This window comes from Streptopelia decaocto, assembly GCF_964273445.1.
Source record: "Streptopelia decaocto genome assembly, chromosome: 1".
In the NCBI taxonomy this organism is placed as follows: domain Eukaryota; kingdom Metazoa; phylum Chordata; class Aves; order Columbiformes; family Columbidae; genus Streptopelia; species Streptopelia decaocto.
In genome coordinates, this window is record NC_138663.1 from 66337018 (window position 1) to 66352433 (window position 15416).

At 52.1% G+C, this 15416-nt stretch overlaps 1 protein-coding gene across 5 annotated transcripts in view; it reads left to right on the plus strand.

Annotated features, from left to right (window-relative positions):
* The window catches only part of LOC309435227 (sodium- and chloride-dependent GABA transporter 2), a gene marked incomplete at its 5' end in the record, with an annotated part of 40981 nt that extends 35720 nt beyond the window's left edge, over positions 1 to 5261 (plus strand). For 4 of the 5 annotated variants that reach the window (XM_082043247.1, XM_082043246.1, XM_082043244.1 and 1 more), the window contains 7 exons: positions 291 to 415; positions 1134 to 1246; positions 1374 to 1511; positions 2243 to 2345; positions 2986 to 3086; positions 3525 to 3695; positions 4762 to 5261. In XM_082043247.1, the coding sequence (XP_081899373.1) occupies positions 291 to 415; positions 1134 to 1246; positions 1374 to 1511; positions 2243 to 2345; positions 2986 to 3086; positions 3525 to 3695; positions 4762 to 4881 (871 nt within the window). In that variant the 3' untranslated portion in view covers positions 4882 to 5261. The remainder of the gene's footprint in view (positions 1 to 290; positions 416 to 1133; positions 1247 to 1373; positions 1512 to 2242; positions 2346 to 2985; positions 3087 to 3524; positions 3696 to 4761) is intronic. The other variant, XM_082043245.1, reaches the window with a different exon arrangement.
* Between the last annotated feature and the right edge of the window lie 10155 nt (positions 5262 to 15416).

Here is a 15416-nt window from a genome sequence, read left to right on the forward strand (position 1 = left end):
TAGATGTTTAGCCAGACTACCTCATGAACAAGGAGCTTAGGTGAGGAATGCATCTTTATGCTGTCCTTGGAGAAGGCTTTCCCTGCGGGGGCTCCTGCTGTGTTGCCCACCCTGGGATATCCTCCTGCAGCTCCTGGTGCTGAGCTGAGCTGTGGGGTGCTGAGAGAGAGGCCCTGCTGTGGGCAGAGTAGCTGGGGTGGAAGAGTGGATGTTGCCTTGGGGGGGGCTGCCCTGGTGTGTGGGTCATACCTGGACCCCCACCTGGCTGATGCTGTGCCTCCTCCTCCCAGGGACTGCGTGGCCCTCTGCTTCCTCAACAGCGGCACCAGCTTCGTGGCCGGCTTTGCCATCTTCTCCATCTTGGGCTTCATGGCAGAGGAGCAGGGCGTACCCATCGCTGAGGTGGCTGAGTCAGGTGAGTGGGGACCATGGTGGGATGGGGCTGCAGGGGAGCTGCTGCTTAACCCCCGCAGTGACAGGGGCATGCCTGGAGGGTACCCACCTTGTGCCAAGCAGTGTTGCAGCTGCAGGTTTCCATCCTGGTGGGCAGCTCTGCTCTCTGCCTCCAAAAACCAGGGAGAATTGAATGCACACACACTAAATATTAAGATGTAATGGCCACGTCTTGAGGTCACTCTAAGCTTCCTCTGAGGGCAAGTGTTAGGCAGTTGCTGTCAGTGGCGGGGGTGAGGTGCCTGCATTATGTACACCCAGGCTAGTGCCATGCTCCTTGTGGCTCAGAGGCTTCCCCAGCTCCCAGCTCTCATGACAGCAATCCAGCCAGAGCTTTCTGCATCCCCCTTCTCTCCCTGTTGAGCTCCTCCACCCCACCAGGAACCTGGGTTTCAGGCACAGCACTGGTATAACTGGAACGAGAGGCTGCATGGCTGCAGGCTGTGCTTTGGCTGGGTGGCTGGGTGGCCCAGGCAGCTCTGTACCAGCTGTGCCACTGCCATGTATCCCTGCAAACATCCAAGGCAGGGCTGGACAGGGCTCTGAGCAACCTGATCCAGTTGAAGGTGTCCTTTCTCATGGTGGGGGGTTGGACTAGATAACCCCAGAAGGTCCCTTCCAACCCAGACTATTCTATGATTCTATGCTGTTGCCCACTCTGAAAGCCCCTCTCCTCACAGGGCCTGGCCTGGCATTCATCGCCTACCCTCGGGCTGTGGTCATGCTGCCTTTCTCCCCACTCTGGGCGTGCTTCTTCTTCCTGATGGTGGTTTTGCTGGGACTGGACAGCCAGGTAGGGGTGGAGGTGCAGGGTAATCCCCTGCCAGACAAAAGCCACCGTCTCTTCGGGACAGGCTTGAACTTGGGCTGGGGAACCGGTCAGGGTGGGCTGACGGAGATGGGATCTCTGCTCTTTGCAGTTTGTCTGCGTGGAGAGCCTCGTCACAGCTATTGTGGACATGTACCCCACCATTTTCCGCAAGAAGAATCGCCGGGAAACCCTCATCCTGCTGGTCTCCATCCTCTCCTTTCTGGTCGGGTTGGTGATGCTCACAGAGGTATTTTGGGCTCAGACCCCTTGCATGGTGCTTGCTGGGTCTGAGTGGTCCCCTGGCAGAGGTGGGGGTCTGGTGGGTGGTGGGGTCTGTGCTGGGGCTGGGGGCTTGCTGGTGAGCCCCATCAGTGCCTGGGGGAAGCTGCCCTTCCATCCCCATGGCGTTTGTACTTTCCCTTCCAGCCCTCACCCTCTGTGCCAGTCACAGTCCTGATGCTTCTCCTGCCAAGACTGATAATTTGAGCTCTGGACAGCCCATATTTTGGCAGTGAAACACCCAGGCTGCCTGCCTCAGGGCCCACAGCGACAGGTGCTTGCAAAACTGCATACACAGCTTCTTCCCTCTGCAAATTAGCGGGCTGAAGTAAATCAGATGCATTGGTCTCTTAAGGGGGTTTCCACCCTTGCTTCCAGCTACAAGAGTTGCTTTGGTTTTGTTTTTCTTCTAAAATATCCCCATGATCCCTGGCAGTCACTGCCCTGCCCTGGAATGAAGGGTTGTAGAGACTCCTGAGAGCAGGGTGGCTGCATGTCTCCATCAGGCCTTGAGCACAAGGGATGTGGCCTTTGCTGTTGGCTAAATCCCTGCCCTGGAGAGAGAGAGAAAGATGCATGCAGCTCTGGGGTAGATGTGGAGATTGTTTCCTGCTGTGGCTGGAGCTCTTTGCCTGTGCCTGATTCCTTTCCCCTCTCTCCCTCCTCATCTCGCCTTGCTGCCCGCTTGGCCCTTCCCAGGGTGGGATGTATGTCTTCCAGCTCTTTGATTACTATGCTGCCAGTGGCATGTGCCTGCTCTTTGTGGCCATCTTCGAGACCCTCTGCATTGGCTGGGTCTATGGTGAGTATAAACTGGGGAGGGGGTCCCCAGCTCTGGTCTCTCAGACTCTCGTTTAGTCCATCCTCAAAATGCTGGTCTGTGGCTCATCTTGGCAATTGCTTCACAGTGCAAGGCAGACCTTTAAACCCTTGCTATGGAGCCTCTGGACACAGCTGATGGGGGCTTCCTCACAGCAACTCCCTGGGGGATCTGCTTGGCAGACATCCCCAGTATGTTCCTATGTGCCCCTGCTTTTCAGTCCCTCTTTCCTTGCAGACTGGGAGCTGGCTGGGAAATCTTTGCTCAACCTGTGTATAGAGGAGTCTGAGACCCTTGAGCATTTTTAAGGGCCATCTCTCAACCTTGACATTCACAAGGGACAGGGAAAACCTGGGTTCAGGTCCCAGCCTGGGAGATGCTGAGGGCCTGGCCCTGCTTGACCCACTGAGCTGTTCTGGGATGGAGGGGATGTTAGTCCAGGACAAAGACTAAAGCTGGTCACACTCCTGGTGAGCTCCCAAACAGGGCTGTCAGCTATGCTGAGGTTACTGCCTCACCTTCTGGGAACCACTCAAACAGTGGTGATGCAGGACTCTGGACATGCTGACTCTGCTGCCCTCCTTCCCTGGTAGCAGCAAGGCATCCTTCCTCTTTTCTGTAGGTGCTGAGCGTTTCTATGATAACATTGAAGATATGATTGGCTATCGGCCGTGGTCCGTCATCAAATACTGTTGGCTTTTCATCACCCCAGCGGTTTGCATGGTGAGGGCTCCCAGGAAGAGGGGCTGTGAGGAGGAAGATGAGTGGAGCCGGGCACCTCTGAGATATAGATACCTGCGTTATATACAGAGGGATGTGCATTTGTATGGGGGTTTTGTGGCCTGTACCATGGGAACCTGTTTTTCTATGTGTTTGTGGCTTTGGAGGCCAGGCGTGGGGATAAACAATGGGGAGAGGGACCTTGCCCAGCAGTGACAGAGGCGTCTGCTGGTGGGGTGAGCTCCTTGCTGCCTTGCCCAGTGCTGCATATGGGGGCTGTCCCAGCAAAGCTGGCTTGACTGGTGCCTCCTCAGTTGCTGCTCTGAGAGCTCTTTGTTACCATGAGACTCTGTGCAGGTGTGGACCCACCAGGAACAACTATTTTGACTAACGGTGTTTATTTTCTTGCTCTTTTTCTCTTGGTCTCTTCCGCCTTTCCAGGCAACCTTCTTGTTTTCTCTGATCAAATACACCCCACTGACCTACAACAAGAAGTATGTGTACCCGTGGTGGGGAGACACCCTGGGCTGGCTACTGGCCCTCTCCTCCATGGTGTGCATCCCTCTCTGGATCATCTACAAACTCTCCAGCATCAAAGGTTCCCTCAGAGAGGTGAGGCTGGTGCTCTGGGACTGGGGCATGGGCTGTGTTGCCATGTTGAAGTCCAGCCTTGCAAGGGGATCGTTTGTGTGTTGCAGGTTAATTAGCAGGGGGCCTAGAATAAATCAATTTAATGAGTCCATTGCTGTAACAGGCTTGGTTTTTTTAAAGTTCTGCCTGCTTGAAAGGCTGCTTCAAGCTGGCTGTGGCCTCTTGTTGTCCTTTGCTTATTGCTTCTGTCTCTTTGCAAGCACCTTTAGGAATAAGTTCATTAGGTGGAGAGGATAAAGATGATCTCCAGTGCTTCAAGTCAGTTTGAGGGCTGCCCTTGTCTGAGGCTGGGGTACTTGCTCCAAGAAAGCTCCAGATCCCATAAGTGTTGTGGACAGCTATGTGTCAGTGCCCTGGGCCTGTCCAGCTCCTGGAGTTGCTGCGACCCATTGCTTGCTGCCCCAAACGTGCCTTGGGACTGCCAGGGAGCTGACAAAGAAGACCTAGATCCAGACAGACATCCCGTCCCTGCCATGGCTCACTGGAGGTTTCACAGGTGTTCTGGTACCCCAGGATCCCATCCATTCTCTGCCTCCTGCAAGTGCTCAAGAATGGGTTGTGGCAGCAATGGGCCTCGAGCCCTGTGTCCAGCACAGGCAGAGGGGAGCAGGCACAGCTGCAGGAGTGTGGCAAGGGCCATGATGCATGACACAGAAAGTAGGCCCTTACACACCTGCTGTCCCAGTTAAAGCCAAACCTGTGGAGGGGATCACCTAGAGGTACTTGGGAACTGTCCTTTCTTTGGACTGCTTTCTAGCCCTGGCCTGGGGCAGATGGAGGATGGAGTTTTCCTACTGTGTCTCATGTCTCTCATGTGCTCAGTGCTTGTCTTGGGACAGGTTGTTCAAATATGAGTTTGTCCCCTCAGTTTCTGCAGTGCCGACTGTCCTTATCTGGCAACATGCCTGGCATTTAGGGACCAGACCTGCAACCCTGGCTGGCTGAATGATATCCATGTCTGGAAGGGGAGGGCCCAGGTCACCTTTTGTCTTTGCGGCTGTGTTCAATGCCTGCCTTTGCTTTCCAGAGGCTCCGCCAACTCACCTGCCCACTTGAGGACTTGCCTTCCAGGCCAGGCACAGGACAGCCCCTTCCTTCCACCAGAGCTGGCCTCTTGATGATGACAGAGCTCGAATCTCATTGCTAGGAGCAGTGTGGCTCTCCCTCCCCACAGAACGGTTTCTATACAGCCTTTACCACCTGTTGGATAATGCAAGGATTCTTCGTTTGCCAAGGAGAGAGAGATTTCTGGGCTGAGCTCCCTTCTCTGGAAGATGTGAGGGGCTGAGGAAGAGGCTGCCATGGAGATGGTCTGCATGGAGTTAACGATGCACCTTAATCCTCTCCCTGGAGAGGGCTCTTAAGGGGCAGATCAAGCACCCGTGTTCCTGAGCATCCCAGCCTTCTGCTGGGCAGAAAGGAAGAACTGATCCTGGAGTGGAGAGTGTCAGAGAGTCTCAGAGATGTGGCTCCAGTGTGGACTTTGGGAGCTTCTCCATTCCATTAAATCTTTGGTTTTGCCCACTAGATCCGCTCTGTCTCAGTTTTGTCTCACCAGGACCCCTTGTTCACAGCATGTTAGGCTGGCTGTGTGCTGGGCATCCAGGTCTGGATCTCTGTTGCATGGGCACATCCATGTGGGAGGGTGGCCAGAGAAGAGGAAGCTTGGCCTGGGTAGGAAGGAAAAAAGGGAACACCGTTTTGGGGCCCCCCCTAAGGACTGTGGTACCTGGTTGAAGCGGAGGGTGCAATGCCATCTTCTGCTGGAGCCATTGCCAGCTCCCAGCCAAAATAGTCATCTGGCTGATGAGTCACTGGGCTATTCCCTGGGCCTGAGAGAAGCATGTAGGTTTGTGTTTTCTTTGTCCAAGGGAAGGATCACGGGTAACTCTCCCTTGTCTCTGCAGGTTTTTGTGCTGACTGCCTTCCAGGTGTTCTAGAGCCACTCATTTTGGTTTTCTGCCTAGGGATGAAGGGCTGTGTGAAGTGGGATCTGCATGTTATGTCAACAAGCAGGGCCCCTCGTTTCCAGGCTGTTTGGGTAAAAAAAAAAAAATCAAAGGGCTTGTGTTTTAAGTGCTGTAGCCCCAGCATCTGAGGAGGGCAGCCAAAGGACACGTAACTCCGGGAAGCTGGACGGTTCCCAGAAAACCCTGAAGGAAAACGCAGCCCGAGCAGAGCGGAGCGAGCGACCGGAGGCGCTCGGCTTCCTGAAGCGCACACGGACACGGGTGGGCACCACGCTACGGCCAAGGCTTGCGGTGGAAGAGGCACATGAAAGCAATCCGCGCCACTAGCCACGAGGTGGCCCCAGGACCTCACCGACGGCCGCAACGCGGGCCCGGCTCCCGGCGGGCGGGCTGGGGGTGGCGGGGTCCCCCCTCTCTCTGCTTGGGGAGAGCCTCTGGGCTGGGTGGCTGTTTTCTCCTAGGGTCGGTGGCTGCCTGTTCACCGGCCGTAGGGCTGGGGAGGGATTTTCTCTGGGATCACGATGACCTGGGCATTTCCCCCCACCGTTTCCTGTTGAGGTTTTCTCCACGGACAGGTGCCTCTTGTAGGGAACAGTGACCTCCGTTGTGGCAAACACCGATTTAGGTCCCCGAGGACCTATAGGCAACGGCAAGTTATTTGGCTTTTCTTGGGCTTAGTTTTCCCCAGTTTAGTGTTGTTGCAGCCTGGTGACCTGAGATGGGAGGCAGGTCAATGCTGGAAAGGGGTCATGAGCTTTCACTCACAGGGGCTGTGAAACTGGTGAGCACCAAATACTGGGGGGATTGCTGTTGTGAGGGTTTCTGGCAGTACAGATTTAACCTCCAGCAGGGAGAGCCCACTGATTTGTGGTCCTCCGAGGCTTCATTGGCTCAGTTCCAGAGCGGCTGTGGAAACCTCATCTCATTTCCAGCCTATTTTCCCTTTTCCCAGCCTATTTCCCACAGGAACTCTGAATGTGCGGGTTCTTTTGCTAGGCTGCATGTGCAACCATGGGTGAACCCCTACCCTGTCATTAGCCCTGCACCTCCCATGTCAAAATCTCAGCCACCGAGTTTCTGCATGCCTCCGTCCCTGCCTCTGGGGATGCTGAAAGTGGAGGACCGAGGAGCAGGTCAGGGCTGAATGGCTGTCACTGTTTTCCTGGGCAGCCTCAAAGTCTCAGAGCTCCAGATTCCTCAGCTGCCACAGCGCTTCATGGTGCTCTTGTCTGAGCTGAGGGCAGGAAAGAGCGTAGAAACCTGGGGAAAGTCCCTTTTGAAAGAGATCCACACTGATGAAGGATGGAGGCACCCATGGATGGATTTGGTACTGGTTGGTAGAAATTACAGAAATAAGTGAACTGGGTTCAATACAGAAGGTTTTGTTTTTTTTTTTTTTCTTCTATTGGCCTTTTTGTGTGAATCATATTAGAAGTTCCAGCAACAGATATTTTCATTAATGTCATTTTAATCTTAAACAAAATTATGCTTCCATTTTCCAGTAATATCTGTAGGAGGTTTGGTCCACTGGGTAGGTATTTTAAACCTAATAGAAAATAGTAATTGTCCACAGCTATCTCCAAAATATGGTTGATGTAGAAAGTCTGCTCAGCTACATGTGGGCAAAGTGGGAATCTGCTGCAAGGCTTGTGACTGGCTTTGTTTCAAAATAGTCTGGTGTCCAGTAAATTGGGCATGTGGTTTATTGATTTGGTTATATATAAGCCAGGAAACCTCCCAAGCCTGTGTTCTTACATGACCCAGTTGCTGTAAAGCTTTGGATGAGCTAAGCAGGTCAGATAAGCAAGAAAACCAAACGTTTTGTTGGACATTCTTAAATAAAATGTCTTATTTCTGATACCAGTTAAGAACCTATGACTCCTCGCTTGAAATATGAATCAAGTACATTCTGTATTGCTCATTGAGAAGGTTGATGGACTAAACCTCAAATTAATATGTTTGAAACTTCCAGACATGACATTTTTCACAGCACATTTAAAACCCCATGGTTAGAGGGAATTTTGGTGAAATTTGGAATATGGTGATTCTGGCATATGGTGACTGTTCATGATTTGGAACATGATGAAAGGGATTTTCATTGCATTCAATAATTCAATGCAATTCAAGAACTCCTCTTCTTGCAGTCTGTGGAGTTTGCCCCTAGTTATACTTTCTCCAGCTGGGGACATGCTGATGTCCCTCCAGACAGGAGGTGTGTTATTGGAAATTTCCCACCTTGAGAATCCAAAATCTACAACTTAGCCTGAAAATTCAACCCATGAGTTTCAGGAAAAAGGGGATGACATTAAAGATTTATTTTTTTTTTTTTTTCTGAAGTAGTTTCAAATGAGAAGTTCTCATAAGAAGATTCTGAGATTCTGCCCCAGGTTGTTAGTGCTTGGAAAAGATGACTGATGTTTCTATCCACCTGGCTGCGAAAACCAGGTTCTGCTTTTCCCATACTGCAATGCTTGCGTCAGTGGTGCCTCAGGCCTCTGATCAGGAGATGCTATTGATGCTGCTATCCTCCTCCACCGATGAAGATGCCCATGAAGGGCAGGGGAGATACTTCAGGTCTTGGGGACAGATCCATGGACCTGTGGAGGAGGATGCCTCTTCTCCTGTGGAGACCATCCTGGACCCTGAGGCTCCCAGCATGTTAAAACAGATGCCTTGAGATGTCCTTCTCCTTTTGCCACTAGTGATATGCAAGACAGTTTCCCATGGTTGTTGAAGAATCATGTAGTGTGAATTGTGTTGTCTATTTCGGTGACAAGGAAGGTGCATGTTTTGGGAGAAGACAGGCTATGGTGCATAAATTGAGAGAACAGAATAAGATTGACATTTTAACATAATCCTGTGAAGCAGAGATCCCCAAATAATCTGTTAAGTGTGCCCTACAGGCCAGTGCAAATGAGCATATCCCTCAGAGCAGAGTGTTTGGCTGAGCCCTTGTCTGCTAATGTGGTTAGCAGCCTGCAGGATGGAGATCTGCATGGCACAGATAAGGGAAGCGAGCATGGGGGAGCACAAAGACGGATTTGGGAAGTCACTGTTTCTGAGACATTACAAGTGACTTGGTTACCCCCTTCTCCATCTGACCTGTCCAGAGTCGCATCACTTTCAGCAGCAATATGTGCTTCACTGTCCCTGCAGACTGACCATGTCTTTTACGACCTTGTGCAGTGGAGGCGTTTGCTGTCACAATACACATCCCACAGCAACAGGCTGAGCTGCCCTGAGGATGCAAGGAGGGGAAGCAGGAGCAAAAAGGCACGTACCCATCTGTCTTCTGTCTGCCTTTTTTCTGTGGTCCTCCATGGGCTCTGATCAACAGCAAGAATTGTGGTTAGACAGGCAGTTCAACAATGGATATCTCCTCGGCATTGCTAGTCCTCCCTCCTGACCACTTTTATTGCTGACACTGTGCTCCTAAGCCATTTGCCCTTGCCTCTCCCACTCTGGGGATGCTGTGAAACAGGGGATGTCTCACCCTGCCCTTATTTCCAAAGGTAGAGGTTCCTGACAGCCGCCTCTTCTCTGGGAGGCCAGTGCAGGAGTGATGCAGTGGCTGCTGGAGCACATCATGGTTCTGTGGGTCCTTGTTAGTGCTTGTTACTTTGGTTATGTTCACTTGTGATTAGATGTGGTGTAGGAAGTCACAGGTTTGCTTAATCCTAAGCATAAAGCCTAAAAAAATAAATTATACCAATGCCTAGGGGAAACTCCTCTGCAAATGTAGCATTCAGTCAGTTAGGCAAGTTCTTGTCTACAACTACCTGAAAGAAGGTTGTAGTGAAGAGGGTGCTGGTCTCTTCTCCCAAGTAACAAGTGATAGGATGAGAGGAAATGGCCTCAAGTTGTGCCAGGGGAGGCTTTGATTGGATATTATGGAAAATTCCTTCACGGAAAGGGTTGTCAGGCATTGGAACAGGCTGCCCAGGGAAGTGGTGGAGTCACCATCCCTGGAGGTGTTTAATAAGATGTAGAAAAGAGGCTTTAGGGACATGGTTTAGTGCCAGATTTAGGTTATGGTTGGACTTGATGACCTTAAGAGTCTCTTCCAACTAAAATGATTCTATGATTCTGTGTGGTGAGTGCATTGACTCTAAGGCATGGGAGTATACTACAGCTCAGGGCTGCGTGCAGGACCTACCAGTGAGAAGGCTCCTGCCTCTTAGGCACAGCGACGGGGCTTCCTCTTGCCTTGGTTTTCTTGCCTACAAAGTTAGATGTCACCATCCCTACCTTTGCAAAGCGCCTTGGCATGCATCATGGGGAAGAGGGCTCTAGAGGGCTGGACTCTGTCAGTGTCAAGCTGCACGTGGCAGGCCCTTCCTGAGGTTGGCATTTATCCCCCTACTAGACTCTCTTCAGGCTCATACAGCCACAAAAATGTTGAGAGCGCTGGAACAGCTCTGCTGTGAGGACAGGCTGGGAGTTGGGGTTGTTCAGCCTGGAGAAGGCTCCAGGGAGACCTTATTGTGGCCTATCAGTACTTAAAAGGGGCCTACAAGAAAGATGGCAACAGACTTTTTAGCAGGGCCTGTTATGATGGGACAAGGGGTGATGGTTTTAAACAAAAGGAGGGGAGATTCAGGCTGGACATGAGGAAGAGATTTTTTACAATGAGGGTAGTGAAACCCTGGCCCAGGTTGCCCAGAGAGGTGGTAGATGCCCCATCCCTGGAGACAATCAAGGCCGGGCTGGACGGGGCTCTGAGCAACCTGATCTAGTTGAAGATGTCCCTGCTTATGGCAGGGGGTTGGACTAGATGAGCTTTGAAGGTTCCTTCCAACCCAAACTATTCTATGATTCCTGATGGTGCCTAACCCCTGTGTCAGCCTTGGCTGTGGCTCTTCTCCTTGGGCTTGCTGTGAATTCGTGTTTACCTGTGTAATCCCTCTGCTAACCCGTGTGAAGTTGCCTCTGCCCTTGGCAGTGGCACAGGAGAAACCCGTGCTGCAGGGAGGCCCTCAGTCAGATTGCAGTGTCCTTTAGCAGCCCTGTCCTACCTGTGTAGCTACACAGCCCAGGGTACCTGCCCAAATGCTGTCTCTGCCAGCAAATGTGGCAATTAGTGGTCAGGGAGTGTGTCACCCCTTCCTTTGCCTTCTCCTGGGACTGGGGATGAGCACAGTCCATACCCCCACAGCTGAGCTGGTCAGAAGGCGATTTCTGGTTTTTGGTCTGGGCCAGGGCACTAGTGTATTCCCTCATGTGGAGGCTGCTGTGGTGTGATAAATGTGCGTGTGCATGTAGCAGGATTTAAACCCACAGTGACTTTTGCCTGGTGGGAAACTCTGAAGCCTGAGTGTTACTTATGGTACCTTCTGGGCTGGAAAGCAAAAGTAGCAGCCTTTTTTTCCTCTGGAGAATGATTTTCACACATTGCTGGATAAATTTTTCATTTAGATTGACTTTTTTCTTGTTTTACCTGAATGTCACAGGTCATTTCCCATCTACAGCTTTGCAAAAAACCTGTGACGTTCCTGCGAAACACTTCAGTGTGGATAAATCAAGTTTTTAGGTCAGCTCTGCTTACCTAGGCTTATCTCTAAATCCCCCTTTCATGTCTGGATAACCTCTATTGCACCTTTTCCCGAGCTGTGCTGGGTCACACCAGTCCTCTATGGAAGGACAGGCAGTGGCACTGTCCTTCATCAGTAGGGACAGAGGCAGTATGTGATCACCTCACGGTCTTCCAAGGCTTCAGATACAGCCCCAAAAGGCAGAAGATGGAGCCCAGTCCTTCTGACATTGACCCCAGCTTGTGCAAGGGAAGAATCAGCCTGAATTTCTTTGGGTGTAGGACCAATCCACTCAACCAACCCAAATGGCAGGTGAAAGCCAGGGCTTTGAAAAGTAACACGCTTGCAAAGTTTAATTCTGGAAACAGGGTACTGCACATTGTATTTGACTGCCTATGAAGAGGCAGTGCCTGATCCAGCTGCCACCCCATCCCTCTGCCCTCGTGGCCCTGTTGGGACCCTGGGATGGGCCTGGGTTGACTCAGAGCTCCCCATCCCTGGGGACATCCCCTAGCAGCTGCCCAATCTGTCCTGATTCCTCTTTGCACTGCCCAGCAGTGTGGGCACAGACCGGCTGCCCCCAGTGTTAGCTGACATAGTAAATGAACAGGCCCAAAGCAGAAGGAGACATTTTCCCCTCCTGCCTTCTGTGGTTTGCCCTGAGGATCCCGCCAGGCAGGAGGGTGACTCCCTTTATGCACGTCTCTGGCATCGCTTGTCCCCAGGGCAATCTGGCACCCTCTAATGCGATCTGATTCACTGGCTGCTGGCACCCGTGGAGGGATTTTTTTGAGATGACGTTACAAAAGACCCTCTACACAGCCTGCAGGCAGGTAAACCTACCACTATGCCTTCTGCAGTGGTGAGGGCTTTTGTCAGCTCCCAGGTTTCCCACTAAGCGGGTCAGGGGATGCTTATCTGGTGAGCCCTGACACAGGTGGGCAGATCAGAGCATGTGTTGGATGTGTCCTAGCTTCCAGCCCGTGTGCTGCTGTGATTTGACCACATGGATAAATGAAAAGGTCAATAGGAATTTAGCAGGCACATTAAGAGACAAAGCAAAAGACAAAACAGTAATAGAATTAAACGTAACATTAAAAAAAAATCTAAGCTGAATTATCTTGAGAAAAATGGCATAACTGGAATGCCTGCTGCTGGTGTCGATCCTGAGAAGCCCAGGAAAAGTGCATCAGGGCTGAGATGGATACAAAGAAAGCTGCCAAAGGAAAGGCACAGAGGGATTGCTCAGTTCTAGCAAGCACACAAACACTATAAAAATAAAGACTCCGGCAGTATCTCGCCCTGCTGACAGAGCTCTCTCCTTATGAGTTGTGTTTGAACTTGCAGCATGTTTGCACAGACATGGAGGGGTTTGTGTGATCCCCCTTCCACCTACTCTCTACCTTTTGCTTCATCTGCCTTGTGGTGTTGGTGAGCCTTGAGCTTGGCTGCTGAACCAGGTTTAGTGTAGTGGCTCCTGGAGATGGTTTGCTCTGTACAGCTGCAGAATGATTTTAAGGGATGCCACTATCCCATTAAAGTGCTGGAGCCCAGAGCAGCAGGGACATGTGGCAGCCAGCCTGGGACACGCTACGGGGTCTGCAAGGGGATACCTCCCTCCTGCTGAGGTCAAGAGGACCTGGAGTTGCTCCACTGACTGCTCTGGTTGATCCTTGCAAACTCTGAGCCTTTACCTTGCTTGACCATGGCCGCTTTCTTTTCTTGTTTTCCTGTCAGGGCCACAGTTCAAGGTCTCGGAGAGGTGTATGTTGTAAGGGAGCTGGGGCGAAAGTTCTCCCGCCCCACCACACCTCCTTTCCTACTATCCCACCACCCACATGAGATCTGGGTGATAATTTGGTGGGGAGGGCTGGTGGAAGGGGAGGGACAGGAGGAGGAGAGAAAGGAGTCTTTGCCTTAACTCTTGCTGTATCTCTTTGGCACTTAGTGGATTCACTGCCTGGACTCTGGTGGGACGGGACAGGGTTGCCTGGGTGAGACCAGCGCTGGGTTCAGGTGAGCTGGCTGTTTGCTTGTTGAGAAGATCTGTCTGGATGTGCTTGTCATGCCAGGAGTGCCGGTGTCTCCCGTCCTCCCTCTGCCAGCTGCCATGTGCCAGCTGCCTGCCCTACAGTGGGGAGTGGGCCAGCAATTCTGCTAGGGGAAAAGCTTGCCAATGTCAGGGAAAAAAAAAGAGCTGGAGGATGGGGAGCAAATGATCAGTTTGGATCAACCCAGGGAAGAGATTTTTCTTGCAATGGTTCCTGTAGGAAGGGACAGGCAGCGATGTTGCTGGAGGCCTGCCAGGAAGCTGCAGAGCAAAGGGATGGCTGAAGGATGGGCAATTGGTACTGAAGGTTGCAGCAGCAGAGAGAGAGAAAGAAAAAGACTCAGCAGAAAGATTGAGAAGAGAGGTGAGAGGAGGCCAGACAGGGACAGGAATGAAGGACAGCAACGGCTAGGTGATAATAGGTACAGGAGGAAAGGTGCTAAGAGTGAGGTAGGCTGTAGGCATTTTGGCTCCTGCAAACATGAGGCAGTGACTCCCTCTCCTCCCGTGCTGCCCTGCAGAGGTGCTGGCCCTGGTGTGTTGACTGGGGGGCTGCAGCTCTAAAAGATGTGCCTGGGAGTGTGGTTCTTGTTTTTCTTGCCTCAGAGGCTTCATCAAGTTTGTTCCCATGTAGCGGTGAGGAGGGAGACAGCACAGTTTTTGCATGTGCTAAACTCTGGGGATTTGCAGGCACATTTGTGAACAAATCCAGGCAGAACACACGGGGATTTCATAACACCTGATCCATGTCTCCTAAAATCAATAGTGCTTTAAAAGTAACCACTGCTAATCAGGGCTTTCATCCAATGCCATTGGAAATGGTATTGCCCCAGTTTTTCCTCTTTGACAGCCGCTGATATGAGAGGCTGAACCTTGGACCTGACCTTTGCAGTTCTGCAACATCTCAGCTTTGCTGAATTGACAGCTGCAGATGTGGTCCTTGCAGAGGGCAGGTTAACGAGTCCTGCACCATATCTCTACCTGCCCCTGCACCCAGGCAGGGCTCTAGGAAAGTTTTGGTGCCCCAAGTTGGAGAGCAGATACCTCTCCTCTCAGAGGGTGCAGGTAGGACACAGTCCCTTTTATGCCAGGTAAAGAAGACTGTGTGTGCATAGCAGCTGGTACTGCCAGGAATGGGTTACAGTTACGGGAAGCGGTTACAGTTACAGGAAGGGGTTGGAGTCATCGTCCACACCTGCCTCTGCCTGTCTCAGTGTGCCTTGTCCTGTGCACCAGCTGGAGGTGGCTGAGCCTCCCCGGGGCCAGCCAGGTTGATCCTGAGCCAGCTCCTGAGTGGGATGTGGGGTTTGGGGTCCCTGTGCAGGGCCAAAAAGGGAGCTGGGTGTGGGCTGTGGGGATGATGGCAGGAGGGACCCCGCAGTGGCATGACCCTGCTGCTCTGTGGTGGCTGCACACCCATCTGTGCCAAGGCACTCTGCTCTGCCAGAGAAGCTGATGGCTCCCCTTGTCCTCTGCGCTGGGAGGTGTAAGGTAACATGTCATGCCACAGCCTCACCTGCTGTTCAGAAGAGTGTTGCTTGAGTACTTTTCTCTTGTGCTCCCCATCTCTTATCACTCTGACAGTGGGTGTTCCTAGGCTGTGCTTTTGGGAGGTTACACAGGGCGTGCCTGCCTGAGGGCATTTAGCTAGAAGTGCCTAGAACAGCATGATGCCAAATCTCCTGTGCTGCTCTTCTGCCTCCGAATTTGAGACTTTTGGAGACGTTGGCTCCCAGTGGTGCCAGCTCCTCTGCTCTCCTGCCCCAAAGCAGCATTCCCAGGGAAGTGATTGCAAGGTTCATATTTTAGGCTCTGCAAGGGTTAAGATTTTTATGTGGGCCCACATGCATCTTGTGGCAGATGCACTTGACCCCCCCACCCAGCCAAACCAGCAACGCTTTGGTACAGACTCAAAAGGAGGGTAGTTGCTTTGCTGCCCACTCTTCCTCAACCCCTCATCCTCCATCCTCAGGCTGACCTGGGTCAGCAGCACTGTGGGCTGATAGCCTCCCTCCCTTCACCTAATGTGCCTGAGACTGCCTGGTGGCATGCCTGACTCCATGAATTTGCTGCCCTGGTGGGGTGGTGGCCCTGCAGCCACTGTGTCCCCTCCTGCGGACTGTGTCCTGTC